General features: G+C 44.1%; 1 protein-coding gene across 1 annotated transcript in view; it reads left to right on the top strand.

Annotated features, from left to right (window-relative positions):
- INVS (inversin) overlaps positions 1-27,354 on the top strand; it is a 481,353-nt gene that overhangs the window by 355,607 nt on the left and 98,392 nt on the right. Inside the window, exons 10-11 of the mRNA XM_078782093.1 lie at positions 9,180-9,335; positions 22,690-22,919. Coding sequence (XP_078638219.1) covers positions 9,180-9,335; positions 22,690-22,919 — 386 coding nt within the window. The remainder of the gene's footprint in view (positions 1-9,179; positions 9,336-22,689; positions 22,920-27,354) is intronic.

The raw sequence follows: 27,354 nt of genomic DNA, 5'->3' as shown, positions 1-27,354 counted from the left end.
TTGTTTTCGCATTTTGGTTATTTTGGAAAATTTCATGTTCATGTCGAACATTTCATGTTCATGTTCATGTTTTCATGTTCATGCCATGCCAGGCCACAACTTGTTCAGAGTGCCGGCGATAGCTCGCCTTCTCTTTGTGGAAAACACGGTGAGATCCTTAACATCCAACAACTAATGGGACGCAAACGGGGCGCCCAGTTTAGCGGTACACACATTGATGAATCACCCTGCCTGTGAAACACCGACATGACAGGTTATAGCTGGGTCGGGATTCAAACCCAGGCTGGACAGTTTAGACTTTAGAGTCAAGTGTGCGTACCTCCAGTCCAGGCCATCCTGCCAACTTGTATGCTGCATACAGGTGAAATATAAAGCGCGAGATATTTTTATATATACTGTATATTAAAAAAAAAATTGGTGTGGTTTTTGGCGGGCTGGAACGGATTAATAGCATTTCAATGCATTTTAATGGGGAAATTTGATTTGAGAAACGAGCAATTTGAGTTACAAGCTCGGTCACAGAACGAATTAAACTCGTAAGTCAAGGTTCCACTGTATATATATATATACACATACAGTCATGGCTAAAAATACTGGCACCCTTGCACTTTTTTCAAATAATGCACCATTTCTTCCAGATAAATGTTGAAATTAAAAAATATTTTGGTATCCACATTTGTATTTCTTTGGTTTGTGGTGGAACAAAACAGAAAAAGCTGAAAAAAATACTAAGTCTTAGCTTATTCAACACAGAAATCCTAAAATGACCCGGACAATATTATTGGCACCTTTAGAATTTGTTAGAAATAATTACATTTCTAGCAGGTCAATCTCAAGGCTACAAGTCCATCTCCAGAGACCTTGATGTTCCTGTGTCCACTGTATGCAATGTTATCAGGAAGTTTAAGGCCCATGGCACTGTAGCCAACCTCCCTGGATCTCGCCGTAATAGAAAACCTGATCAAAGATTGCAACGAAGGATAGTTCGAATGGTGGAGAAAGCACCTCGATCAACTGCCAAACAGATTCAAGCTGACCTTCAGACACAAGGTACGACAGTTTCAACTCGCACCATCCGTCACCAACTCAATGAAATGGGTAGACCCAGGAGGACCCCACTGCTGAGAGAGAGACAAAAGAAAGCATGACTGGAGTTTGGCAAAGCATACCTCAACAAGCCAAAATCCTTGTGGAAGAATGTCCTGTGGAGAGATGAGAACAAATTAGAGCTTTTTGGTAAAGCACATCATCTCTATGTTTACAGAAACCATAATGAAGCCTTGAAAGAAAAGAACACACCTTCCCTACAGTCAAATAGGGAGGAGGTTCAGTGATGTTTTGGGGTTGCTGTGCTGCCTCTGACACTGGGTGCCTTGAATGTGTGCATGGCATCATGAAATCAGGAGATTCCCAAGGCATTTTGGAGCGCAATGTTAAACCCAGTGTCAGAAAGCTGGGTCTCCGTCGAAGGTCATGGGTTTTCCAGCAGGACAATGACCCCCAAACACACTTCAAAAAGCACCCAGGAATGGTTCAAGACAAAATTCTGCACAGTTCTTAAGTGGCCAGAAATGAGTCCAGATCTAAATCCCGTTGAACACCTGTGGGGAGATCTGAAAACAGCAGTTGGGAGAAGGCACCCTTCAAGGGAGAACTGGGGCAGTTTGCACAAGAAGAGTGGGCAAAACTGCCAGTAGAGAGGTGTAGGAAGCTCATTCATGGCTATAGGAAGCGCTTGACTGCAGTTATTTTGTCCAAAGGCTGTGATACCAAATATTAAGTCTCGGGTGTCAATAATTTTGTCAATGTCATTTCTTTTTATTTTCTGATTTAAAAGGATATATTAAACTCTGAATAAAAAACAAAGATTCTGTAATATTAACAGTGAAATAAAGAATTGTGGAGACCAAATACTTTTTTCAATTTCAACTTATTTTTATAGAAAATTCTGAGTTATTTGAAGAAGGTGTAAGGTATAAGGGTGCCAATATTTTTGTATATATATATCCACAATGTGCTGGTCGGCATGGTAGATAACATCATGAATGATGATACCTATGAGTGTATTCACCACAAGGCACAAATGTTACAGCACAACCACAGGAAGACCCTTGGCAATTCTTCATGATCACCATTGAATTGCAAACACTATGAAGTGATACAAGGCCATAAAACACTATGCACATCTACAATTCTGGTATCATTTCTTCTTTCAAATAAGAAACGAAAAATAAAATAAATACTTTTTGAATACTTTTCTGTAATCACTCCAGATGAAATAACATCTATTGCAAAAGCCAGTATGGCATCACTCCTCCCTGTACATTTTGCATTTTATGATATTCGCAACTCCGTGACAAAAAGGCACTCTTAAAGTTAACATGCAAAAGTTATTCAATAATCAGAACGTAGTTTGTACAAGTGGTCTTGCTCATTAACGTATTCTCAAGGCTTACCATACTTTAGTTGAATCACCACTTGGATCAGCACTGATTAGAAGTGAAGTGGCTTCTGCCATTGTCACTCCTCATCCAGGTCTTAATTTGTGGCTTCTGAGAGGTGAGCAAAGAAATCTTGGAATGAGAACATCCATTGCTGTGCCATCACCTCTCTGCCTGCTAATTTTGCTTGCAGCTAAAACGGGTACATTTTTCACCATCATGGTGGAACTACGTATGCATATGTACTATATGACTGACTAATATCAAACAAAGCAATTCGAATATGAAATGATACAAGGTTATAAACAAATTTATTTGCTTCGCCTGATTGATGCACAGTGCCTATGGAAAGTCTGCACCCCCTTTCAAAATTTTCACCTTCTGTTGCCTTATAACCTGAAATTAAAATGCATTAAATCAGACTTTTTCCACCTTTATTTGCACATCTTAACCCACAACTTCCAAGTGAAAAACAAATTCTACAAATTTCAGAAAATTAATTTAAAATATAAAACTAGAATATATTGGTTGGATAAGTGTCCCCCCCCCCCCCCCCTCCCCTTATAATAGCAATTGTAAATTAGCTCAGGTGTAACCAATCACCTTCAAAATCATTTTCATTCTCAATTGATATGAAATTACAATCTGCAACACGGGAATCAACAATCAGCTCACTGTCAGAATTCGGATATGACAGATGACATGACACACCTCTGGAAAGCAGAGAGAGAGAGGGGACAGAGTTTATCAAAACTTTGACAAGCAACAGAGTATAATAACAAGCAGGGCACAACTGAACAGTCATTGAAAGGAATGCATGTATTCCCAGGGGGAGTCATTGCAGTGGTGGAGGGGAATGGGGAGGGGGCGGTGAGATGACTTTGGGAGAAGGAAGAGCAATAACGCAAAGGAAAGGTGCTAAATGATTGTTTGTGACACAACTCTCAAGGTTGGGTCGAGGTGTCACATTTATAGCTGGCTGACAGCCAAAAAATGCCACCTACTGGCTGCAGCTGATCAACTGCCAACAGATATGGGATTGTGGCTGCAGCATTGACACAAAGTAACTCGATTCTCTCCGCACACAGTGTATCCGCCAGACTCAGGTGATGTTCCTGACTGCAGTGAAAAGGCCACGAGTAAAAGCTGGACCCAAGCAGTCGATGACTGGCACGTTCACGATGTAGTCTAACCAACATATCATATGGAGTGATAAAAAAAAAAATCTATATTTTAGGCACACGAGCTATTTCAGTGCTAGATTTACAAACATATGTGCAAGATAGTGACACACACACACACACACACACACACACACACACACACACACACACACACACACACACACACACACACACACGACAATCCAAGCCATGCCAATGTTTCAACACAATGTAAGTTTCAAAAGAATTCAATACATCAGTGTTTTGGGATCCAGATAATGATGGAAAATTTCAGGATGTGTTTCTTTCTTTAATACAAACACAGATAAGCACCGCCTGCTACACGGTACATTACCTCTGGTATCCACCCACTACATGGAGTCATATTACCTCTGGTATGGTATGCTCCGTATGCCGCGACAAAGCCATCTCGATGTACATAAGTAGGCCGTCTGGTTGGGTAAGAGTGTTTGCATGTGCCCATAAGGGGCGTGGCATTGTGCTAATCTAAATATCTATAAAGCTCAGTTGACCTTTTGCTCCACCAAATAACAGCGAAACGGAGTTGAGTAAAAGGGTGAAAATTCTACACATGCTGTGATAAATAACTACCTCTGTCGGTTTGAATGTTTGAAAGAGAATAGACGTCTGGATCAATTTTTGAATTAAATTTAAATCCTGATTTATATATACAGACTTGGCATTTAATATGGAATTTTTTTTTTTCTTGACTTGGGTTTACTTTCTCAACTCAGTATATCAATCTGGTGAGTTTCTTTTACCCTTCAGTGATGTCTTTGTTGAAAGAACCATGTCACTGATTGTCTGTCGCAGCAAGAAGTCAATAACAGGATTATATCACAGGTGGCGTGACAAAATGTAAGGACAGGTACATTTGACGATTGGCTTCACAATCGGGTATATAAGGGTTGTTGCGTTCTGTATTGGTGGAAAACAACTGCTGCACGTCTACAAAAGTTGTTGCCGCTTCCTCTGGAGATGGTCCGTCAACTTGACAATGCTGTTTGTCATGGAGTGTTGGCTTTACGAAATTCTGGCATGAAACAGCGTGCTACTGCTCGGCAGTATGGCATCACTCAAGGTCAGGTGTCAAAGATCCTGAAACGAAATGCTCAGAGGGGTGTCCCTACTCCAATACCGAGGCCAGGACGTCCACGCAGAACCACAAGGAGAGATGATCGCCAGCTGCACTGGTTAGTCTGCAATGGCCGATGGCCGTACCAAGTCAGCTAATCGGCTTAGGGCTGAGTGGCAGCAACTGACAAATGTGCCTGTATCCAGAAGGCTAGTCAACCAACGACTGGTTCAAGCAGGCTATCGTGCCAAGCGTCCCCTGAGAAAGCCACGCCTGACCAGACAACACAGCCAGCGCCGATTGCAGTGGGCCAGAGAGCACCGTCAATGGCAGCCAGGACACTGGAATCACGTGATCTTCAGTGACGAGTCTAGATTTCTGGTCTATCGTCAAGATGGCCACGTCCGAGTGCACAGACAAGTGCATGAAGCCCACAACGAAGATTGTATAGTGCCAAGAGTCCAAGCTGGAGGTGGTGGGGTGACCGTTTGGGCTGCTTTTCATGCACGGGGCAAAATTGACCTGGTTGTTCTGAATGGAAACCTGAACCAGTTCAAGTACAGGGTCATTCTGGAAGAATCATTGCTTCCATTTGCTCGTGCAGCCTTTCGAGGAAACTTTGTCTTCCAAGATGACAATGCACGGCCTCATCGTGCTCGCATGATCCAACACTTTCTTGCTGACCGTGGTGTAGAGCATATGGAGTGGCCTGCCATGTCCCCAGATATGAATCCGATAGAGAACTTGTGGGCAGAATTAACGCATCAAATCGACAACTTGGACGAGCAGTCGACCTCTGTGCGTGAATTGCAGCAGACTATTGTCACTGCATGGCAAGCGATTCCTGTCCAAACCTTGGCAAATCTTGTGAACAGCATGCCTCGACGTGTATGTGCTCTCCTGAATGCTCGTGGGGGTTACACGAAGTACTGAACTGTAATTTTACTGTCTGTAATCCCAGTCATAATTTAGCTTTTGTATTTGTTGAAATTTTTTTTGGCTAATGTGCAAAATAAAGAGATACTTCTGGAAAACGTACAGAAGTTTAACACAGTACTGTCCGTGAATTGAGTTCGATATCAGTTTACATCACTTTCAAGGATCAATTTATTTGCTTCGAAATGTCAAATGTGGTTTTTGTTTCTTTTAAAGGTCACATTAACAAAAGCTAGAATAATTTCAACATAATTCCAATGAACTTTTGGTTCTAAGTCATCTTGAAAAGTAAGTTCACCCCCACAAAAAAAATATTCCATATTAAATGCCAAGTCTGTATATAAACACGAGTTGTCTGTGTGTGTGTGTGTCTGCGTTTTATTCATAGATGGCTGAACGGATCTTCATCAAACTGTCAGAGGTTCATCAGTGAGTGCCTGGGAGTGTTTTAGGCCCAAAAAAAAAAATTTGAAAAAAAAGGTTCGTTTTTTCGGAGTTTAAAAAAAATACAAGTCAGGAGACGACGATGGTTCACGAGCGAGCAGTATTCAATGACAAAGGACGGACTATAACCGAAACAGGCCTGGACAGGTCAGGCCCGGAAATGTCAAAACTAAGGTTACTGACCTTGAAATGAGATAGAAAATAATGTATAATCAGTTATGAGGTTAGTTAGCAACACAATACTGAAAATTTGGTTCGATTCCAACAACTTTGAAGCTTTGACCTTTGTGACCTTCAAAGGTCAAAGGTCGAAGATTCTGAAATTTGTTGGAAAACTTGTATTTCATGATGTATGTGATAATATCAGATCATGTACGACATTTCACCCCATCAGGAAGCGAACAATGTAATAAAACCATCAAAAATCGACTTTGATAAATTTTGTGACCTTGTGACCTTGACGTTGGGGCGAAAATGAAAAATCGAGCTCCGTGGGGCTAGACACATGACATTGGCCAAACCAAATACCGAAACCCCTGTCAGATTCCACCACTCCCTCGTAGAAGATGTAGCTTGAACTCGATTACCCCCTAAAAAGACATCTTTTTCAGGCGTCGCTCCACCCACAATGGGCGCAATATGCCCACTCTAGGCAGGACACAACTAGATCATGATATCAACCTCCCCCCCAAGTTTCATCAAGATCAGATGATATCATCGGGTAGTTATGCTGCGGACAGACAGACAGACACACACCCATGGCGAATATAGTGGTCACTCTGTTTGATAACTCGTGAACCAAAAATAAAAAATAAAAATCGCTCGATAGTACCGAAGCCTTTTTAAATGAATGACAGTCATATACAAGTACACATTCGCATAAATAAATACAAAACAATTACTAGACATTTGAATGCAAATAAATCGAACAATTCCGGAAGTGTACAAATTTGGTAGTATGGCTTCTTCTTCTTCCTGATCGGCATCACACTTAACTCAGAAACGTGAGCCACATTCACTCAGAAACGTGAGCCACTCCCCTTCCTCTCCTGCCTCCCCCCTGCCCTCCCCTTCCCCCTTACCCCCCCTCCCCACCCTTCCCCCTTACCCCCCCTCCCCACCCTTCCCCCCTCCTTCTCCCCTCCCCTCCCTTCCCTCCCGTCCCCTTCCCCCTTCCTGCCCCCTCCCCCTTCCTGCCCCCCTCCCCTCCCTCTCCCTATCCCCCCTCCCCTCCCCTTTAAGATGTAAATTCTCCATAAAAGAGCTCCACTTCTGACTGCTCCCCTTCCCCCCTCCCCTCCCCTTCCCGCCCCCCTCCCCTCCCTCTCCCTATCCCCCCTCCCCTCCCCTTTAAGATGTAAATTCTCCATAAAAGAGCTCCACTTCTGACTGCTCCCCTTCCCCCCTCCCCTCCCCTTCCCTTCCCCCCCTTCCCTTCCCTTCCCCCCTCCCCTCCCCTCCTTCAATGCAGCAGAGATATTTTTTTTTGTGGGCTTCCCCAGATCTGTGCCTCGACACAATCCTGTCTGAGCTCTGCAGGCAGTTCCTTCGACCTCATCATGGCTTGGTTTTTGCTCTGATGTGCATTGTCAGCTGTGAGACCAAAAAGAGACAGGTGTGTGCCTTTCCAAATCATGTCCAATCAATTCAATTTACCACAGGTGGACTCCCATCAAGGTGTAGAAACATCTCAAAGATGATCAAGAGAAATGGGAGGCACCTGAGTTAAATTTCAAGTGTCATAGCAAAGGGTATGAATATTTATGTCAATGTGATATTTCAGTTTTTTCTTTTTAATAAATTTGCAAAACTTTCTAAAATCCTGTTTTCTATTTGTCCTTATGGGGTATTGAGTGTAGATTGATGAGGGAAAAATGAATTTAAACGATTTCAGCACAAGGCTGCAACATAACAAAATGTGAAAAAAGTGAAGGGGTCTGAATACTTTCTGAATGCACTGTAATTCCTGTTTTTTTTAAATTGTCGATGAGTTAATCTCCAATGCACTTCCAAACAACTGCATACGTATATATATATATATATATATATATATATATATATATATATATATATATATATATATATATATATATATATATATATATATATACAGTCATGTGAAAAAGTAAGTACACCCCATGTAAAGTTTTGACTTTTTCAACATATTTCAACATACAGCTATTTGATCTTCATTTCAACAATATGGAGAGATAAAGGTGATATAATATAACAAATATCATGAAACATTTACATTTTGTAGTCCATTGTACAATTAAAATAAACATAAATGCAAATTTCGCATGTGGAAAAAGTAAGTACACCCTTGGCTCTAATCGGTGGTATTGCCCACTTTCGCAGAAACAACCTCAAGTAGGCATTTCTTATAACTGTCTACCAGTCTCTGGCATTGACTGGGAGAAATTTTTGCCCACTCCTCCATGCAGAATTCTTTCAGCTGTGCGATGTTTGAGGGGTTTCTTGCATGCACAGCTCGTTTCAAATCCCCCCACAACATCTCGATGGGATTTAGATCCAGGCTTTGACTTGGCCATTCCAGAACCCTCCATTTCTTTCTTTTCAGCCATTCCTTGGTGGATTTACTGGTATGTTTAGGGTCATATAGGTTTAGGGTTTAGGGATATATTTAACATATATCCCTAGTAGTGGCTTAATGGTTAAAGTTGTTGGCTTAAAATCCAGATTTCAAGCCTCCACCATGCGACAAACCACACCCAAACAACAATGATGGCCATTCATCAACGATTTTGTGGATAGATTCAGAATATCTGCACCACTTAAAATATCCATATTGAATTCGGAAAATAACTTTTTCCCCATCAATATGATGAACAAACTAAGGAGAGGTTGAACTGTGACAAGAGAGAACACGTGTACAAGTGTTGTAGCATCAACTTGCAATAGGTTAAAAATAAAAATACATTTGGAGTAACAACCTGCTTGAATGCTTGATTGAACAATGGGCTATGTAGACGACATTGTACGAGTTGACCATTTTAGGGGCGTGTATTTTCGACATCAGGCATCTCAATATTTGAATAAAACACGTTTATTTTCTAACCCAATGTGTTCTTGCTCCAGCTCTGCACGCAGCTGCTTTCTCCGGCCATGTGGGTACAGTGAGACTACTGCTAAACCTCGGCGCACAAATTGACGCTGTAGATGGGATGCATCACACAGCACTGGTACGAGCCTGTGAGATGGGCCACAAGGATGTTGTTCAAGCACTCATTGAAGGTCTGTCCTGTGTTAAACTTCTTTAGGATTGGTATTGTATGCAGAGTCGAGGTTCATGGAAGAGCTGGAACACTGACTCGATCAAGACACAACAGGACAAAAGGAACAGTACAGAGAGGGTGTCGAAACACGACCAGCTGAGTTGAAAGACAAAATGGAGGGTGTGACAGCAGCTAGGTGTATGCTACTGTGGGGATTTTCGCAGGTTTCGACGAATGAGGATGAAGGATCATGGGTGGAATACAGAAGCTTTTATTTCCAGAGCAGATAAGAAACATTTCTTCTTTTTTTGTATACAAGATCGAGGCTCGTGTAAGAGCTAACATTAATGACAAAAAAAACAAAAACGGACAGACTTCGTTACAGCTCCAATAACACTTCATTCATTAAAGCTCCATGAAACTAGAATAAGACATGAATAACACTGTCAGATACGGGTTGGGTTAACAAGCAGATAGTACGAATATGAACGGCGCCATCTTGGCGTATCCTTGTTGACAAACATTGAGCAACTCTTGTTCGCTGAGTAACGCCATACTCACAGATTTACCACGGATATGTTTCAACGTAAATCACATGACAACAAGAATGGTTACATACCACCATGGTGTTAAAAGTTCAAGGAGGCAGAGATGAACATCGGAGTTTATTCAAACAACACAGTGACCGAACACGAAAGCCTTCAGCTGCAGGGCATCATCGAGCAACTGACTCCGCCTACCCGGAAACGGAAACAGGTTTACATAATACGTCATGTGTAATACCAAAGGGTTTTACAGTATCCAACATCTCCCCTTCCCTTCAAACCGACGACATATGGAGGAGGTTTCCAAGAAGTGACAGTCCCCCAAATCGATCAACATGTATGAGTACATACGACCATCAATAAAATCAATCACAATCAGCATGAGTAGCTACATACTACCATCCCTGCCCATAACCATACGTGTGGTAACAAGAACACAAAGCAATATAGAGCAACAGTTCATGCATAACAATTTACAAATCGAGTCGCGTAGGTGCCCCGCGATCGCGTGGGCTGCGACGGAGTGGTAAGTCAAATCTCACTCGCTTCGGTGGGTAGGAAGCTGGTCTGTCCTTGCTCCCAACAGTAGATGGCTTTTGACCCTCACCATCCATAGCAGAGCATTGAGGGGCATACTGACGAAGGAAACACGGGTTCCTCCAATAAACTCTGCCCGACAGCAGTTTCACATGATAGTCCCGGCGATGTCTGTAGTAAGTTCAGGAATCTCCTTCAATCAAGTGGTTTATTAAAGACGATACCAAGCTCTCACAGAGCACACGGCCATCATGACGAGCCGCCATTAACCACTGAAGCCACGCCCCTAGACGTCACTACGCAGTACGTAGTACCAATCACAACATCTCCCTTTCATTGAAATTATTATGTTTGTATGCAACAAAACACTACTAAACTAGATCAAAACAATAAACACAATCAGACACAACTTGAACCACACATAGATGGGAACTGGGGTTACTGTTATAACTCTTAACCAAAATGTAATTACTGCTCAGTATGATTAGCTAAAACAGAGAAAACACAGAATCATTCCAATCAACGCATTGTCTCTGCACTAACATTACAAGGGCTGATTTCTGGTGGTCGTTATTCACTATCACAATATCTCAATGGTTTTTGAATCACACGGCCTGATCTGGTCGAGTACGGTGAGTTGTCCGGCCTTGTTGTCTCAGCACTCTCGTCATCCTTGGAGCTGGAGCAGCCATTAGTTTCCATTGCTGAAGCGTCGTTGTTGAAAGGTACGTGTCGAGCAGTTGGTAGACTTTGATGTGTTGGTTGGGTCGGTTCGTCCTTCCACTTGGCTCCACAATCGGGTGGATGAAGTTCACGCAAGTGTGCCCTGGTTCTTCGAAGATGCGTCCCGTTAGGCGTCTGTATTATATACGAGCGGGGTTCATTACAGCGAGCCACAACTTTCCTGGGGTACCATTGGTGCGTGTCCTTCTTCAGAATCCGAACCCGATGTCCAATAGCCAATTCAGGTAATTGCGGCCCAGCCGTTCTGTTGTATTGCTTCACCATCCGGTCTCCACATTCCTTCAATCGTTCCTGAATTTCCTGATGCCTTTGTTGTGCAGGAACCAACAAACGACTTGGTAGGTTGGTGCGTATGGGCCGGTTGAACAGCATTTCGCTTGGACTTGGGAGGTGGGAATCTACAGGTGTGCACCTCAGGTGTTGTCGTGCAATATCTATGTCACTCCCTGATCTAATACACTTTTTGATCATGTTCTTCACTGTTTGAACTTGTCTCTCAACCATCCATTACTGCGTGAATACCTTGGCGATGTTGTCGTGTGTTTTACATTCCATTTGGTACACATATCACGGTACGGCTTACCCACATATTGAGGTCCATTGTCCGATATGATCTCCAGAGGTGGGCCGAACATACTGAAACATTCAGATGTGGCCTTGGCTACTGCACTGCTCGTCGTGTATTCCATTCTCTTCACAACTGGGTACTTGGTGTAATAATCCGTCACCAAGAGGTAGGTCTGCCCGTGTAGCTCACACATATCACTGGCTACCTTTGTCCATGGTACCGCTGGTATCTCATGAGCTATCATAGCCTCACGCCTTTGTTCTGGTTGGTTCTCTTGACATGCCTTACATGTTCTGACAACCCTCTCAATGTCCAGATATATACTTGGCCAGTAAACACATTCGCGTGCTAGACGTTTTGTCTTTTCGATCCCCATGTGCACCTCATGGAGCTGGTCGAGGATATCCTTCCGTAGCTGCTCTGGAATTAGTACCTGTCGACCTTTGAAGAGAACACCGTCACAAATACCAATTTCATCACGGTATGGCCAGTACAGACGAAGGTCCACAGGCAGCTCTGTAATCCTAGCAGGTCCACGTCGTACCCGATCTCCTGGTCGAGCAGATGCTTTTGAAAATCAACATGTGGGGTGCTCGCAACAATCAACTCGATAATCCGTTCCGAGAGTTCTGCTTCGGAGAAATTGCACAACCTTCCCTTCCGTCGGCATCGGTTGACGAAATCATCAATGGACTCTCCTTCTTGCTGCCGAAATCTCAGCATTTCCAGCCGGTGAATCCGAAAGTTTACATGAATGTCCAACTGATCCTCGAATAATTTATATAATTCATCCGGATCCTTTTTATCATCCTCACTCAGAGTCGATGCATTGATCCGCCTCAGTCCTTCGTCTCCCACAACAATCTGAATCTTGATGGCCTGTCTGGCTTTAGTATCGATGCCCTCGTCCGACAGCACCAAGTTCATTCGTTGCTTGAATAACTTGAAGGTCTCCACCAGCTCCGAGCTGGACCAGTCCATTGTCGGGAACTTCGCCATGTTGAAACAACATGGAACGTGCCGCCGTGGTAATCCGCAAAGAAAACAAGACCAAACGTCAAACTGCTTGTTGATCTTCACGATCCTGCGCTGCCACCATGTAGTAAGTTCAGGAATCTCCTTTAATAAAGTGGTTTATTAAAGACGATACCAAGCTCTCACAGATCACACGGCCATCATGACGAGCCGCCATTAACCACTGAAGCCACGCCCCAGACGTCACTACGCAGTACGTAGTACCAATCACAACAATGTCCAACACCGACGACCACACCGGTATTATCCCAATGCCTCGTCTGTGGATCTTGTACCAACACGTCCGTGCTGACACGAAATTGCGTGAGAGGTTTGGACGATTGGTCGTAATGCATGCTGGTTTTCCCCCGTATCTTGGCGGCTTTGGCATCACACTCGGCAGCAGCCATCTGCCACTCGGGTGTGAAAGTGCGCTGATGTCCAGGAAGAGCAGTACGTGTTGGATGCCTGAAGAGAATTTGAGCTGGTGAACTTCCAGATGTGTGTGGCGTGTTTCGCCATTCGAGCAAGCCGCGGAAAAATGTATCATCGTCGAGATTGCCGTTGTGTGTAGTCTTAGCAACCAGTGTCTTAATGGCTTTGACCGCTGCTTCTGCATGTCCATTCGAGCGTGAAAGGTATGGTGTGGAGAAGCCATGGTTAACTCCCCAGCGGTCCATTAATTTTCGGAATTCATAGAATGCAAATTGTGGGCCGCCATCGGTTCGAAGACGAACTGGGACACCCAGATCCACAAAGAATAACCGTGGAGTTCGGATGAGGTCACGTGACGTGGGGTCACGCGTGAAAAAATAGATGCATGGCCACCCACAGAGGCGGTCGACGTAGACCATATACGATTTTCCTGCGTGGGGAAAAAATCGGCAGATACCTCCTCAAACACACGCCGTGGTAGTGTATCGCTCATTAATGGTTCCTTCTGAAGGCTGGCCATTCGCTCCTGACACACAGTACATGAGTGAGTCACGTTGGCAATATCGTTGTTGATATTTGGCCAATACACAGTCTGTCGAGTTCGGCGTTTTGTACGTTCCATGCCCTGATGTGAGTCGTGTAGTCGATTCAATACCTCCGTACGTGCTGCACGAGGTATGACAATGCGCTGACCGTAGAGTACGATGTCATCGGCACTTGATAGCTGATCACGTATCCCAAAGTAAGCCTTGAGGCGATGGTCCCATGCGCTACAGTTTGCTGAAAAGCCAGTATTTACTGCCTGAGCTAGTAAGCAGTATTCCTCATCGCGTCGTGCTTCCACACGGAGTTTATCGAGCATAGGATCACATAGATGATCTTGACTTCTTTTTTTTTCTTTTCTTTGTATACTGAATCGAGGCTCATGAAAGAGCTGACATTTACTTCACAAACAAATCAACCAGACAAACAAAATATATAAAAAGAGGGAGCGGAAGACAAGATGGGGAGAGAAGGGGAAGCACACAAACACAACATTTGAGAGCAGGGAGAAGTGTGGGAGGGAGAGGGCTTGGGGGGAGGAGGCGTGGGAAGGGGGAGGGGGGTGGTGGGAGAAGTATAAAGCACAAGGGCACCAAGGACTTCCAGGACAGAAATTGGTATTTCAAAAAAGTGGAATTGTGGTGAAATTAGCGGGGGTAGAAAAGATCAAGGTTTTGGATGGGGGAAGATAAGAGATGGTGGTGAACAGCTGTTTTAAAGACCTGGAGGGTGGAGTGGGATTGAAAAGAGTGAGGGAGTTTGTTCCAGAGGTGGGAGAAAAGAGGAATGAAGGAGTGAAGGTGAGCAGAGAGTCTTGATTTTGGCAGTTTAACCATAAGAGGGTTGCAGGCAGATCTTGTGCGACCTGCAGGAATATTTGCGGGACAGAGCCCAGAGAGAGCTGGGGGGGCAAGGCCAGAGAGGAGTCGGTAGAAGACGGAAAGACCACCAACCTGCCTGCGGTGAGTGAGTGAGAGGCCCTTGGACTTAGCTTCATCGCGGGAGATTCCAATGATTCTGAACGCTTTGGTTTCAACAGCGTGAAGACGAGCTAGGTGTGAGGCAGGAGCACCAGCCCAGAGGGGCGAGTAGTATTCCATTGAGCTGCGGATGAAAGCCTTGTATGTGGTGAGGAGCTCAGGTGTGCCAAGGAAGGACTTCGCACGACGGAGGATGCCCAGTCGGCGACTGGCTTTGGAGGCCAGATTTGAAATGTGGTTTTCCCAGGAAAGATCATGGCAGATAGTGAGACCCAAAAGCTTGAGTGACAGAACTTCCTGGAGAGGATTATTCAGAAAGGGGATGGGAGGGTTGTCCAGTCGGTCTTTTCGGAGAGCTTCCATCATCGCTGTTCGCTACTGCCGCCAAGATGACTTGGTGTATGTGATGTTGAACGTGTATCTCCGCCTCCTCATCATCTGGCAATGGGCTATCCACTGGGTGGCGTGATAGAGCGTCTGGGATGGCATGCTCACATCCCTTCGTCCACGTTGCTGTAAATGTGTGGAGAGACAATTTCTCCATGAGTCGTTGCAGACGTGGGTTTTCGATAGCGTCCAAAGTGTAGGTGTTCAATATGGGTTCAAGCGGTTTGTGGTCGATGACAAGCTGAAATATGGGTAGGCCCAGTAGGCAATGTCGGCATTTCTTCATGCCCCAAACTACAGCCAGAGCTTCGAGCTCGATCATCGCATAACGAGCCTCGACATCACTGAGATAACGAGACCCACACTGAACAAGTTTCCACAGATCGCCGTGTTGCTGGAGCAATGCAAACCCTAGTCCATTGAGACGAGACGCATCGGTCTGTATCATCATAGGTAATGAAGGGTCAAGTGCGCAAGGACAGGTGGTGATGTCAGAACATGCTTGGTAGCAAGAAATGCGCTGTCATGATCGGCAGTCCAATCAAAGACTGATCCCTTCTTCAATAAACTCCGGAGAGGACCCGAAGCTGTCGAAATTGCAGTGGAAAAGCTATCCAACTGATTAACCAAACCAAGGAATGACCGTAAGTCGGTGATGTTGGTAGGTGTGGGAAAGTCCACAATAGCACTTAGTTTGCCCGGATCCGATGCGACGCCTCGCGATTAATGATGTAGCCGCAAAATTTGACACTGTCCTGAGCAAAGTAAAATTTTTTGTGGGTTCAATGTGATGCCATGTTCCCGACATCAGAGAAGTACATTCCGCACCTGTTGAACATGCTCATGGAGTGTCGGTCCATAGGTTAGCATATCATCGACGACCCTGACCGTATTTTGGATTCCCTCAAGAGCGATGTCACCTCTGTAACATTATTCATCTCCACTTGCGTTGAGGCCCATTGGAGATCGCAAGTATTTGAACCGACCCCACGGTGTCATGAATACGGTAAGGGATTGGCTGGCCTCGTCCAGAGGAATTTGCCAGTATCCCTTGGTCGCATCATATACAGTATAGAAGCAAGTGTTCTTCACACGCGAGACTGCCTCAGCAGGTGTGATGAGAGGGTATATACAGGGCGTTTGATGTGGCGGTTCAACATACGGAAATCCACGCACATGCGAATGCGACCATTAGGTTTTGGAGTAACCACAAGTGGATGACACCAATCCGAAGGCTCTCCTGTAAATGTTGTAAATGCAGGACCAGGAAGGTTCTGTAAATTGCAACTGAAGGGAGTTGAGAACAATCGCATGCACCACGCTTCAGCAGTGTCCACTTCCGCTTTTATATACTCATTCTAGTGGGGCGGCTTAGCCCAAATATTCAAAAGAATTGTGCATTTTGTGAAACAAGCACCAAATTTGGCACAAATGTACATTAATATGTTGCGAACATTTTCACATATTGGGCCACTTGAAATTCCGTAATTTTTTTTTTCTAATTTTTTCAAATTTCGTAATTTCAAATTTTTCGGGTGACACCGTCACAATTTCGGTCTTCGAGGCCGGCCGATAGGCAAAGTGTGACCGGAAGGGACGAGGTTCTCCTGACCACGTGGCCCTCGATCTGGGAAGCGAGAGGCGTTCCATTAGTGGACGCGCCCCTCACGCCCGACTTTTGGGCGGCCCCGGCAGGCCGTTTGTTTTGACGTTCCGTGACAGGCCCCGCACCCCCACCTCCGGGCCGACCGGAAGCTTGTGCTGAGTACATCATACCTGAACAACTCAGTGAGGCAGAACACAACAGTGCACACCAGGGTGACCCCTTCAGTGCATAAACCAATTAACCTGTCCACTGCAGGGCATATAGAAATGAAGTTATTTTCTGCATATAATAATAATATAAGTTCAGTTCTATATATCAATTTCTGTTATCACCACTACCACTACAACTACCACTACTACAAGCTTTGTCTGGAATTTTGTGGACTAACAGACAAACAGACATACAGACAAGCTGGGATCAAAACATTACCTCCTTCCACCATTGAGTGTAGAGGTAAACATCATGGAAATTATATCATGCCCTAGATTTAATTCATGCTTACCCGTGTATTTGCTTCACTGGTTCACAAGGTCTTTTGCATACATGTAATTCAGACTCTCGTCTTCATTGCTGACCACACAATGTTCGCAACATATTAATGTACATTTGTGCCAAATTTGGTGCTTGTATCACAAAATGCACAATTCTTTTGAATATTTGGGCTAAGCCGCCCCACTATATCGGCCGGCCTCGAAGACCGAAATTGTGACGGTGTCACCCGAAAAATTTGAAATTACGAAATTTGAAAAAATTTGAAAAAAAAAATTACGGAATTTCAAGTGGCCCAATATCTGAAAATGTTCGCAACATATTAATGTACATTTGTGCCAAATTTGGTGCTTGTATCACAAAATGCACAACAGGTTTGCTATGCTGCTACACTATTCTGCTCTTCACACGAGCAGAACAATTACTCGTTTACCTGTGCGTGCATAAAAAACTCATTAACCTGTGGGTGTATGGGTGTGTTTGAGCATTAAACTCATTAAACTGTAACATTCAACTCTGTTAGCTACCAACTAACGTTGGCTCTGCAATGACGTCATCAGCAGACATCACAGAGGGAGATTTTGACAAAATAATGGGTCTGGGGAGGATTGAGGGGTGGTGGAGGGGAGGACAAATGTAGTGGAGAAGATGGATGCAGAAGACACTCAGGAAAAAGAAAATGGAAATTTGGAAGGTGGGAGTATAGCAGGTGAGATGGAGGTTAATGAGGGTGGAAAATATCATGGTTTTGGACTGGGGATGATCTGAGATGGTGGGAGAACAGCTGTCTAGACCTGGAAGGAAGAATTAGATTGAAAAAGATGTGGAAGTTTGTTCCACAAGCAAGTAAAAATGATGAGTGAATGAGTGGAGGTGAGCAGTGAACCTGGATTTTGGGAGTTTCCCCAGAAGGGGATTGTTGGTGAACCATTTGTGCCCTGCAATAACCTAGAGCAGGGGTAGGGGGGACAAAGAATGGAAAGAACAGAGGGTGCAAGACCAGAAGGGCAGCGGTATAAGATAGAGAGACCATTGACCTGTCTGCGATGGAAAAGTGATAGATAGGCCCATAGACTCAGCTTCATCGTGGGAGATTCCAATATTATTTAAGGTCTTGGTTTCCATGGCGTCAAGGTAAGCAATATGTGAGGTAGAGGAGCCAGCCCAGAAGGGAGAGCAGTACTCCATCAAGCTATGGATGAAGGCATTGTAGGTGGATAGGAAATCGGGGGTGCCAAGGAAGGACTTAGTACCACAGAGGACGCCCAGTCAGCGGCTGCTTTTTGGAGTCCCACTTTGAAATGTGGTTTGCCCAAGAAAGATCATGGCTGATAGTTAGACCCAGGAGTTTCAATAACTGAACTTCTTTAAGAGAGTTGTTGAGAAAGTAGATTAGACGAGGGGGGGGGGGGGGGTGGGGGGGAGAGAAGGTTCAAGACAGTCCTTTCAGAAAGAGGGACTGAGAGTGTGTGATTTGTCAGTATTCAAAGACCTATTCCAAGTGTTTGGCCAGCCTGTTATTTTGAATATTGAACACAACAGCAAGACATTTTAAAGTATCTTATTTAAGAACAGGGTTAAGAGGAGGATGGGCATATTGAGGAATAGCGCTGGAGAATTGGTGGAAGACGAGGGTGAGATCGCAGGATTATTAAATAGTTTTTTTTTGCTTCCACATTTACATAGGAACAGTCAGGGGAACTTCCATTAGCTGAGGGTATCTATCTCATGGGTAAGCAAGGACTTTAAGAAGAGATCCAAGTAAGAGTGGAAGAAGTGAAGAAACGGCTAGAAAAATCAAGAGATGATAGAGCTCAGGTCGACCAATATACATCCAAGAGTATTGAGAAGGTCTCAGAGCAGATAAGTGTTGAATCTTTAATAGATAACTCCTCGGAGTAAAGACAGGTACCAGAATATTGGAGAGTGGCAAATGTCGCACAACTATTTAAGAAATGATCCACAGCAGATTTGGGGAGCTTATACACTTGTTAGCTTGACTTCAGTTGGAGGGAAGGTGTTGGATAGGTTAATTAAGGAACGGATAGGGAACCATTCAATAATTTCGAACTAATTAAAGGTGGTCAGTACTGATTCACCAAAGGGAGGTTGTGTTTAACAAATGTAATGGAGTTCCATAAGCAATTTCTGAATGTGTCGATTAGGGAAGTGCAGTGGATATCGTATTTGTAGACTTTCAGAAGGAATTTGATAAGGTACAACATCAGAGATAGTTAGCTAAGGTAAAGGCTGGAGGAGTAGCTAACTGGATTGAAAACTGGATGAGGGATAGTAAGCAACGAGTGGCTGTGAGTAGAAAGATGTCTGGCTAGGAGGATGTACAGTAAGTAAAAGTACTGGGACCATTATCTTACTATAATTCACCAAATGTCTGTCCATCTGTCTGTCTGTCTGTCTGTCTGTCCGTCTGTTCCCAGGTACCGCAAAAACGGCTGAACTGATCGCAACGAAATTTTGGGTGGGTAGGCCTGGGACCCCCTGGAGTAAATAGGCTATATTGTTTTCCCAATTTTCCAATTTTTCCAATTTTCAATTTTTCCAATTTTCCAGTTTTTCCAAACACTATGGAATAATATTTACCGATATGAACAGTGATGTGGCTTTTATTGAAATTCTACAAATACTATTTAGATTTTGATGATTTGCGTGTGATATGATTTAACGGATGTTTATATAAACCGTTTAAAATAAAATAAAAGCCTTCAATTTCCGATATTTTGCCTTTTCATTTTGGCCTCCCATTTGAAGCCCCACCTGTAAGGCGGGTACCGTTGCTAGTTATTTATAGTTTACATCAATGATTTGGATAGTGGGGATACTAGTCGGCTTTATAAACTTGCAGCAGATTATACAAAGCTTGGAGTTAAGGTAGATAGCAGAGAGGGGGGTGATGAGATTCAGGAAAGTCTAGATACTTTCCTATTTTAGGCAAATAATTGGCAGATGCAGTTTCTCATAAATAAATGTAAGGTGCTGGCCATGGGTAAGAACAATGAAAAGTTGGTTACATAATGCAAGGGGTAGTCTTAGAGCTTGTCACAAAGGAGAAGGGCCTGGTTGCATAAAGCATCCTTAAGGACAAATTTTATGATTTCCTTAACTTTTCCCTTAAGGACATTCTTAATTTGAGGATGGTTGCATATATGAATATCCTTAAGTTTTTCCATAAATCCTTTCTCAAAGTGAAGAGAGCCACGCCCCCTGTCATTGGCTTTTCTCCACCAATTAGAAGCAAGTTTTCATTAGAAGCAAATCACCCTTGAAGAGCGTCTTTTGGAAACCCAAAGGTTCGTGGTTAAGGAAATGGGAGGGGGGGTTAAGGAAAACTTTAAAAAGGGTTTAAGGAAAAAGTTAAGGATTATTCATATGTGCAACCATCAACTTAAGGATGTCCTAAAGGGAATAGTTGAGGGAATCCTCAAATTTTTGCTCAAGGATGATTTAGGCAACTGGGCCATAAACTCCGCCCACCTTCGGTGGCAGAAGTAATAAGATGCCCAATGAGAATTTAATGAATTTTAGACAAGAATCATTTTATTCCTCCTTCATCCGCACGTATTTCCCATGCAACATATAACAAGTGTCATTTAAAATTACGTGTTCTTGCTTTTGGGCGCCTATTCCTATCCCTAATCTGATTGGTTGCCTGGCATAGCAATGGCTCCGAAGGATTTCCTTAACTTTAAGAGAATCGTTGTCCTTAAGGGTTGTTTATGCATCAGCACTTAAGGAAATCCTTAGCTAAGGAATTACAGCGTACCTTAAGTGAAATCTTTCTTTAAGTTTAAGGGGGTTTTATACAACTGGGCCAAGGATCTTGGGATGATGGTAATAGATAAGGTGTGGGGGTCGGGGGGAGGGGGCGTGGGGGAGGGAAGTTGCAGACGGCACACTGCCAGGCAGCTACATGTAAAGCTTCCAGGACTTTAAGTTGTATTTGTAGGGGGACAGGGAAGGGGTGGGTAAATTATAAATCAAAAGAGGTAGTGCTAATGCTATAGGAATTTAGTGAGGCTTCATCTAGAATTTTGTATTCAGTTCTGGTCACCACATTTGAGGAATGACATAGCTGCCATGTAGAATGTATAGGGTTCAGCATAGGGGTACTATATTGATTGCAGGGCGATTCATGCCAAGGGCCCTCAAAAGGTGGACCGCGGTCCACAATGGTACCAAAGGTATCATCATTCCAGATATCGTAGCTATTCCTAATCTGAAATCAATGGATTGATCACATGCTGCTACAGTAATTTGCCTGCTAAATGATTCCTGAGTTAATCCCCTCTAATGTTCTTCTATTCTATCTGCCCCTAATTATGTGTTAATGGCCTCTGGTATTTATCCATTCAGATCCCAACTTGATAAATATTAAACACCAGAAGGAAAGTCCAGATATTTTCCTAGTTCAGGCAAAAGATTGGCAGATGCAGTTTAACATAAATAAATGCAAGGTGCTGGGGTGCATAAATACATGTAACGTGCTAATGCAAGAGGTGATTAGCGTGGGGTTAATGTGGCTAGCTTGATGGAATATATATGGAGGAAAATACTTTCTCCAGTCGTATCTTGTTTCCATTTCATTGTGAACAGTAGATTTGCTGTATTGATTTTAGTTTATTGTCATTGATCTGTGATGGTGATATTGCTTATTGATTTTTAGACTGTTATTTTGGTTTCTGCATTGAATGATCCTCCCTACCTAAAGTTATATAAACACGTTTATATTTTATATTATCAATTTGATTTCATATTGTGAGCAGTGCATACGTCTCTTTATTTGGGTACCCAGCTCACATTTATCAAAACAATCCATTGGCATTGCCTGTGTTTCCTAAATATGCAGATCTTTGAAGCTACATTTATCGAAATTTTGAACTTTCTTATTAACCCTTTCACAGTTATAGGCTTCATATGATGCCCGGCGTTGCAAGCTGCCACAGGCAGCATTTTATGTCGTTGTCCAGGATTGTGCCCACTAGCCGAGTAAACTGCTTTGGCAGCCCTATGTATGTATCTGAAGATGTAAAAGGAGTGGTCTTCTTCTTCTATACTGTTACCCTTAATGGTGTAGCTCTTCATAAGATGTTGTTCTCCGTTTCTTTATTGATCTATTTATTTAAGAGAACACTGCAAACAGAATCAGCATGTACAGTATGAATATTAGTGGTCCCACAGTATTTTTTGAAAGAGTTTGCAATTCTGTGTCGTTCCATAGGCAAATCCCTGCTTCAGATTAATTGTATAATTAGCTGGAAGGATGGTTGTTGGAAGGATAAAGGCGTGAAGGAGAATCGAGGGAAGGAACATGTATGGAATATACATTATGGGTTGGGAAGAGGGTAGATTCAAATTCCTTGACAATGCTTAGGTAATAAGTGGATGGCCAATAACAGAAGTTTTAGCAAATATTGAATTGGCTCAAGCTCACTAAAAAGTTACATATTCACGTTTGCAAACAACGGACATTGTTAGGATCTTTCTGAGAGTGCTTGTCTGGTGTCCAGGTAGTGCTTCTGTAGCTGTAAGGGATCATGACGGCCACTCTCCATTGCACTGGGCAGCTCTTGGAGGAAATGCTGATATATGTCTCTACCTACTCCACTCGAGCGTTCCACCTGATGTGCGGGACTCAGCAGGTTGCACCCCTCTGCATTATGCTGCGCATGGTGGTTACATCAACTGCATGGCTGTGCTGATGGAAAACCTTGCTGATCCAAATGTTCAAGATCATGAGGTAAGACGGGAGGTCAAGTTGGATTATATTTAGCTAAATATGAGTTGGATTTCTTTAGATGGATAAAAATTTCACATTTCCGAGTAAAGAAAAAACTAGAACAACACTCTTCGACATCATGACGTCGGCCGATATGCCTCCGCCCACATTATTACATCATTATAATACTTGTACCAATTATGCTTTAAATCCCTTCAGCTTTTTTTTTTTTTTTTTTTTGTATACTGAATCGAGGCTCGTGAAAGAGCTAACATTTATTTCACAAACAAATCAACCAGACAAACAAAATATACAAAAAGAGGGAGCGGAAGACAAGATGGGGAGAGAAGGGGAAGCACACAACCACAACATTTGAGAGCAGGGAGAAGTGTGGGAGGGAGAGGGCTTGGGGGGGGGAGGCGTGGGAAGGGGTGGGGGGGGGGGGGGGGGAGAGGTATAAAACACAAGGGGACCGAAATTAGCGGGGATAGAAAAGATCAATGTTTTGGATGGGGGAGGATAAGAGATGGTGGTGAACAGCTGTTTTAAAGACCTGGAGGGTGGAGTGGGATTGAAGAGAGTGAGGGAGTTTGTTCCAGAGGCGGGAGAACCTCGCGGAACCTGACATGACCTCTGACCTTTGACCTCGGGACCTCAAAATTTAAGCAGTTAATCTCTACATTATTATACATATCTGTAGCAAGTTTGAAAAAGATCCATTCAGCCTTTCTCAAGTTATGGTGGTAACGAAAACCTATCGCAGATGGACGGATGAATGGACAGCCGGATGGACAACCTGAAAACATAATGCCTCCGGCGACTTCGTCAATGGAGGCATCAAAAAAAAATAAAAAAATAAAAAATATATATATTGTTACGGTTTCGCGCGACCCTCCGTGCCCTTACCAAGGGGAGATTAAGCCCCTTGTTCTTTTTGGGTCGTCGCAACCGCGAGATTTGAATTGCCACTCCCGGGCAGATGCAGGACAGGGTTTCGGGACAATTCTCACACGTACCTAAATATCTACGCCGCCGCAGAAGCGGGGATCAAGTCTCGCACGAACCACGCGTAATTTGAGTATGTCCGAGCGGTTGGCGTACCACGTGGTCCGTGCAATTACCTTAGTATTGGAACCCGATTAGAGCGATAGTTCGTACCACGCTTAGTCAATAGATGGAAAGGACGAAACGGTCGAATCAAAGATATAACACATTTAATAATTATTATTTACAATGATTGGTAGAAGCAGAGACACAGGGCAGATCTTATACAGTCTTAGCTTATTCCCCAGACACGGGCCCGTTCACACTCACAGGGTGAATGAAAGAAGGAAGGTTTATGCGCTGAACGCGCCGGCTCCATTGTTCAGGAACAGCTCATCTGGCGTGGCCCTCCGCGGTCACAGCACGTCCCTCGACGAAGGCAGGCAGGCGGGAGGGATCCTTGCGGCACGTATCTCGAACAAAGGCAGGCAGGCAAATATGCGCGTCTCTCACCTGGCTTGTCGGTTCCTCATAGCGCGATTAATCAACGGCGCACTTTCACCCTCGTAACTCAATAGAGGATCTGCCTCAAGCTCAACTAAGCATTTAACTTGTAACTTGATTCAACACCGCACACTCTCAGAACTGTTCAACAGAGGACCCCAGCTCATAACTTGGTTCAGCGCTATGAACCGATAACTCAAGCTCATCACTCAGCGCATGTCCTTCTCACATGGGCTTGCCTCATAACTTGTTCAAGCGCCTCTCCCCTCAAAACTCTGAGGAGTGCCTCTCCCTTCTCATAACTGAGGTGGGGGCTTTGCGCAAAGGGTTATATTGCCACGCCCTTAGCCCGCATCGAATGTTCCACACCACGCCTTTTGACGCAGTGCTAAGCCACTCCCTTCGAGCCCTGATTGGCGGCTCATGCTTACCGTCACTCCTTCCCCGCCTTCCTTCGCCCTTGATTGACATGTCCAAGCCTGCCTCGTGGCATTTCGCACCAAAGCCAAAGTATTGAGGCGGCATAAAGCATTGGAGGGAAACCTAACTCTCATTATTCTACTCAACGCAAAACTAACACAGGAAAAGGACTATACTTACATTTACTAAGAAATAACTGAACTATTGCGAGGCTACGTGTTGTAGTGTGACTAACTATGAGGGGGGAAATTAACCGTTATTGCAAAAACACAAAACCGCAACAATATATATATATACACATATATACATAGACTACATGGCCAAAGTATGTGGAGACCCGAACATCACACCCATATGTGCTTGTCGAACATCTCATTCCAATATCATGGGCATTAATGTGGACTTGGTCCTCCCCCCCCCCCCCCCCCCCCCCCGCCTTTGCTGCTATAACAGCCTCCACTCTTCTGGGAAGGCTTTCCACTCGATGTTGGAATATTGCTGTGTGGATTTCCTTCTATTCAGCCAAGCCACAAGAGCATTAGTGAGGTCGGGCACTGATGTTGGGTGATTAGGCCTGGCTCGCAGTCGGCATTCCGATTCATCCCAAAGGTGTTCGATGGGGTTGAGGTCAGGGCTCTGTGCAGGCCAGTAAAGTTCTTTGACACTGATCTCGACAAACCATTTCTGTATGGACTTCGCTTTGTGCATGGGGGCATTGTCATGCTGAAACAGGAAAGGGCCTTCATTGGAACTTAGGGTCCTAGCCTGAAACATGAAAAACAGCCCGAGAGCATTATTCCTTCTCCACCAAACTTTACAGTTGGCACTATGCATTCAGGCAGGTAGCGTTCTCCTGACATCTGCAAAACCCAGATTTGTCTGGGTTTCTCAGTAGTGAGTGTTGCAACTGAGGACTGCCAATGGCGGCGAGCTTTACATGCCTCCAGCCGATGCTTGGCATTGCGTATGGTGATCTTCAGCTTGTGTGCGGCTGCTCAGCCATGGAAACCCACTTCATGAAGATCCTGACGAACAGTTTTTGTGCTGACGTTCTTTCCAGAGGAAGTTTAGAACTCAGTAGTGAGTGTTGCAACTGAGGACAGACGATTTTTATGCGATACGCGCTTCAGCACTCAGCGGTCCCTTTCTGTGAGCTTGTGTGGCCTACCACTTTGTGGCTGAGCTGTTGTTGCTCCTAGACATTTCCACTTCACAATAACAGCACTTACAGTTGATTGGGGCAGCTTGAGCAGGGCAGAAATTTGACAAACTAAGACTTGTTTGAAAGATGGCATCCTATGACGATGCCACATTGAAAGTCACTGAGCTCTTCAGTATGGCCCATTCTACAGCCAATGTTTGTCTATGGAGATTCCATGGCTGTGTGCTTGATTAGATATACCTGTCAGCAATGGGTGTGGCTGAAACAGCCAAATCCACGAATTAGAAGGAGTGTCCGCATACTTTTGGCCATATGGTGTACATGCGTAAATGCATACACATATACATACATACATATACATACATATATACAAATGCATGTGTATGTATACATGTATACTTATACATATACATACAGTGCATTCAGAAAGTATTCAGACCCCTTCACTTTTTCACATTTTGTTATGTTGCAGCCGTATGCCGAAATCGTCTAAATTCATTTTTCCCCTCATCAATCTACACTCAATACCCCATTAATGACAAAGAGAAAACAGGATTTTAGAAAGTGTTGCAAATTTATTAAAAATAAAAAACTGAAATATCACATTGACATAAGTATTCAGACCCATAGCTCAGTACTCAGTTTAAGCACCTTTGGCAGCGATTACAGCCTCGAGTCTTCTTGGGTATGACGCGACAAGCTTTACACACCTGGATTTGGGGATTTTCTGCCATTCTTCTCTGCAGATCCTCTCAAGCTCTGTCAGGTTGGATGGGGACTGTCGGTGGACAGCCATTTTCAGGTCTCTCCAGAGATGTTCGATTGGGTTCAAGTCAGGGCTCTGGCTGGGCCACTCAAGGACCTTCACAGAGTTGTCCCAAAGCCACTCCTGCGTTGTCTTGGCTGTGTGCTTAGTGTGCTTAGGGTCATTGTCCTGTTGGAAGGTGAACCTTCGGCCCAGTCTGAGGTCCTGGGCGCTCTGTTTCAGGTTTTCATTAAGGATATCTCTGTACTTTGCTCCATTCATTGTTCCCTCAACCCTGACCAGTCCCCCAGTTCCTGCTGCTGAAAAACACCCCCTCAGCATGATGCTGCCACCACCATGCTTCACCGTTGGATTGGTATTGGGCAGGTGATGAGCAGTGCCTGGTTTCCTCCAAACATGACGCTTAGAATCGAGGCCAAACAGTTCAATCTTGGTTTCATCAGACCACAGAATCTTGTTTCTCACAGTCTGAGAGTCCTTTAGGTGCTTTTTTGCAAACTCAAAGCGGGCTTTCATGTGTCTTTCACTGAGGAGAGGCTTCCGTCTGGCCACTCTGCCATAAAGCCCAGATCGGTGGAGTGTTGCAGTGATGGTTGTCCTTCTGGAAGTTTCTCCCATCT

Source organism: Myxine glutinosa, chromosome 7, assembly GCF_964187855.1.
Source record: "Myxine glutinosa chromosome 7, kmMyxGlut1.1, whole genome shotgun sequence".
In the NCBI taxonomy this organism is placed as follows: domain Eukaryota; kingdom Metazoa; phylum Chordata; class Myxini; order Myxiniformes; family Myxinidae; genus Myxine; species Myxine glutinosa.
This window is presented reverse-complemented; position numbering and strand designations above follow the sequence as displayed.